This window comes from Acanthisitta chloris, unplaced genomic scaffold (assembly GCF_000695815.1).
Source record: "Acanthisitta chloris isolate BGI_N310 unplaced genomic scaffold, ASM69581v1 scaffold899, whole genome shotgun sequence".
In the NCBI taxonomy this organism is placed as follows: domain Eukaryota; kingdom Metazoa; phylum Chordata; class Aves; order Passeriformes; family Acanthisittidae; genus Acanthisitta; species Acanthisitta chloris.
In genome coordinates this window covers 1-3,783 of record NW_008692845.1, presented here as the reverse complement: position 1 = coordinate 3,783, position 3,783 = coordinate 1, and the positions used below count along the sequence as shown (strand labels likewise).

The window sequence follows — 3,783 nt, the reverse complement described above, 5'->3', positions numbered from 1 at the left end:
AAGAAGTGTATTTTAAAAGGTTATTTTATTTTATATATTATTTTGAGGTTATAATTTACTGGAAATTGCAGGAGCTAAGACTTCTTTCTTTTCCTTCCCCCTGTTGAAACAGGCATCTGCCATGTGTATCCTGTTGTGTTCTCAGCTTGTATTGCTGATGGGGGCTAGTAGCTGGGGCTGGGTTCACTTGCTGAAATATATGTCTTTATTACCACTTGGGATTCTGTAGAGCATCTGCCTGCTCATGTGGTAAGGTGTGAGTCTTGTTCAGATTCCTTTTTTTAACATCAGATGTATGTGGATGTCTTGGGGTACTGGATTACCCCAAGTACTGAGGTGGATACGAGTAGGTGCCTATAATTAGGCACTTGAATTGAACTTCTTTTTCATTTCACTGATGGGTTATATTCATGTGGGAGACTTAGATAAAGTTTCTTTTTGTATTGCAGATTTATAGCAGTTTGAAATGTATGTTTTGTTGATATTCTTAACCTCGGATCAATCAGTTGTATTATGGTTTATTTCTTGTTACACTGGTGAAAAAACTAGCATGCCTTGTATTTGTTAAGCACTTTTTATGAGATTGTTCCATTTCAGTGGAATAAGAAACTTGGAGTTGTATCATCATTATTTAGTATTTGTTTACCCTGTCTAATTATAAGGGGACATGCAGATTTTCCTTTGTCTTCAATCAAAAGGAAAAAGTCTTTATTTGTTATAAGTGTACATAGGAAGATCAGCTTTTTCAGAAGTGTACTTCTCAAATTCCATTATCATAGAGATCCATACAAAAATTTTCATATTCTAAATTTTTTTGTTGCTTTGTTTTGTTTTAATTCTGCTTCGTTTGCTATCTGTTATTTCAAAAGAGGAGGATTAATCATCAGTTCAATTTTAAATTTAGGGTAAGAATTTTATGTCGTTCACCTTGTGAATCTGAGACATAGAAGAAAAAACTAAATCAGAAAAAATGGAAAGAGCGAACTAAAATTTTAAACATTGCATTCTTATTTTACCTTCTCAGTTTGCAGAGAGTACTACTTGCCTGTTTCAAGCAAACTCGGATTTTTTGTTTGGGTATTTTTCTTTCTACTCCTGATGCTTAATGCTTTTCAGAGGCCAGTTGCTTGTGTTTCTGCTGTGATACCTTTCCTGTGTGTTTGATGAGTCTCCAAGATCACTGCTAACCTTTTTCCTTAAGTGTAGTTGTTTAGGGAGCATTTGCAAGGAGCAGTACAGGTGCTTTTTCTTTTCTTTTTTTCTTCTGTTTTAAAGCTAAGAGGTTTCTGTGAACTATTTGCTGCCCTGTTAAGCACTCCAGACAAGTATGTTGGGTTTTTAGCTGATCTTTGGCCTCAACATCCCTTCTAGTTACCAGAGAGGAGCACGGAGTAGAACACTCTGGCTGCTGGCAGAACATGTATTCTGCACTGCTGTGTGTTCACATGATGGTGAAATGTCCCCTGTGTTTCTCATTTGATTTCAGATCAGAATTATCTGCTGATCTCAGGGCAACATATTACTGTGGTGAAGCAGTAAGCATTTGTCAGGCTGCAGGGAAGGTCTTGGAGTGTATTGTAGTCATGCGCTCTGCACTTCTTTCTTCTGTTTTCTTCATAGCATCTGTGTTAAAGCTTCAAGTTTGAATTGTTACATGCTTCTTATTCAGAAATTATTCATGTCCACATGAATAATTTCACTCTTTTATTATCTCTATGAAAAATATTTTTACATGGCAAAGGACATGTTGATAAGTGTAGTCCCTAATTTATCTAAATAAATCTCATAAAAGCAGCTACTTTCTTTCATTGCTTTTGCCTTTCGTTGCTAAAGTGATAATAATAAACATACCTTTAGAGATACAGAAGGCAAAGACATACACAGAAGGAAACTGAAGCATGGTTAACAGCAGTAGCTGGCTTTTCAAAGGAGACTACTTAAAAAGATAAACAGAGTGGTAGAAAAGCCACTGTTCAAGATCTTTACTGAAATGAAGCCAAGAGCTGAAAGGAATTTTCTTTCCCATTTTACTGTTAAATTAAATGTTAATGATCTTCTTTTTCAAAGATTTGTTTGGCAGGGTAGGGGGGAAGAAAGGAAGGATTGTTTGTTTGTGTTAAAAAAAATAGCTTGAAAACTAAAAATACCTTTGACATATAAGCTGATAGTTTGGCTGGCAAAATTCAGCCTGAAGTTTACTCTTGTCAGAAATCTCCTGGAAATAAAAGTGGGTGTGTTTTGCTTGAGTAATCACATGTAAATGCAGCAGTGCCAGCAGCAGTATAATAATGACTGTAATGTCTTTGAAGGCACTCAGAAGCTTCTGTTCAAAGACACCCTTAAATAATTAAATCTTTTTTCAATTTACATGGAATATGTAATGACATTCCCCAAGTACCAGATTTCCTTCCTTCCCTTCTTTTCTTTCTCATGAAAAGCATAAAAAGAGTATTTTAATTAAGACACTGCTTCCTAACTTGGATAGTAAAGAAAGGTGATGAAAGAGTAGGTCCAGATAGTTCTTTGTTGAGACCCTTAGATACCTTTTCTTAACACAGGAGTGACAGCTGGAAAAACCTGAGTACCTCTGACGTGATCCTGGCAGCCTGGGCTCTCCTCTGCAAATGAAGGGAGGCAGTTCTATCCACTCTGATATATGCCCTCTGGCTCCTGGCAGTTCACTTTCTGATCATTTATCTAGTCCACCTTGCAAGACCAGCTGCCTAGCTGGCTATACATGTGTTTAATTTTCTATTTTGATTTTTTTTTTTTTTTGACAGATACTGAGCGTCTCTATACAGTAGTGTTCGAAGAGATCTGTGGGCGTTTTGGAAAGAAGTATACATGGGATGTAAAATCCTTGGTTATGGGTAAAAAAGCCCTAGAAGGGGCAGAGATTATTCGAGATGTTCTAGATCTTCCAATAACCAAAGAAGAGTTATTACAGGAAAGTAAAATGAAACAGGAGAAGATATTCCATACTGCTGAGTTGATGCCAGGTATGTTTCCTTTCAATATTTATGATTTCTTTATGGAATTATTTAAATGTTAATTAAAATAGAGGTTTGTAATCTGCCTTGCACAGAACAGTTCCTCTTACAGATTCTGTTTCGTCACTCTTGTTTTAGCAAGTTTTGCTCAAATCAACATGTTATTTTCCTGTATAAAGGGATATTTCACCTGTTAAAGAGTGCTGAAAACTTTGTATTTCCGATTTACTTGGAGTAAAGCTTTTTTCCATATGTTTTAAAAGAATAAAAAAGACTAGGTGAATGTGCATGAATTCTGTTTTGTAAACCAGACATTTTTTATAATTGCTGTTGTCAGCTCTGTTTTCCCTGGCTATGAGCATAGTCTGACTTTATTAAGCACAAATACATTTGCCTGCACATTTAAAAGTGTGTGAGCCCATGGGTTCTTTCAGTTGGGATTAACCTCACCTAACCTGAACATTGAAACTTTAGCAGAGTGTCTGAGTGTGTAGAGGGAGGATTTCTCAGGTTATCCTAAGACAGGTGAATTTCCTCACCTTCTGAAGATGTGTCTTTTACCAGAATGCCCAAATGAGTAGCTTCAACCAGGTACCTCAAGACAAGCAAGAGGATGAATCCTCCCTGTAATGTGAATGCAATTTTATATTTATTTACATTTAGGTCTGAAGTGCTTAGAGAAAAATCCTCAGCCATGCAAGACTAGCAATACCTAAAGGTAGCATTGCTGTTAATTTTATGTACAATGTTAAACTTTCTGGAACACATATCAATAATTTATGAAGAAAAAAAA

General features: G+C 36.0%; 1 protein-coding gene across 1 annotated transcript; it reads left to right on the top strand.

Moving 5' to 3' along the window:
* Positions 1–2,780: 2,780 nt before the first annotated feature.
* On the top strand, positions 2,781–2,999 carry LOC103809920 (pseudouridine-5'-monophosphatase-like; the record flags this gene model as incomplete). The annotated part of the gene is made up of 1 exon (XM_009082794.1): positions 2,781–2,999. A coding segment is annotated over one exon (219 nt), but the record flags the coding sequence as incomplete, so codon positions are not given.
* Positions 3,000–3,783: the final 784 nt, after the last annotated feature.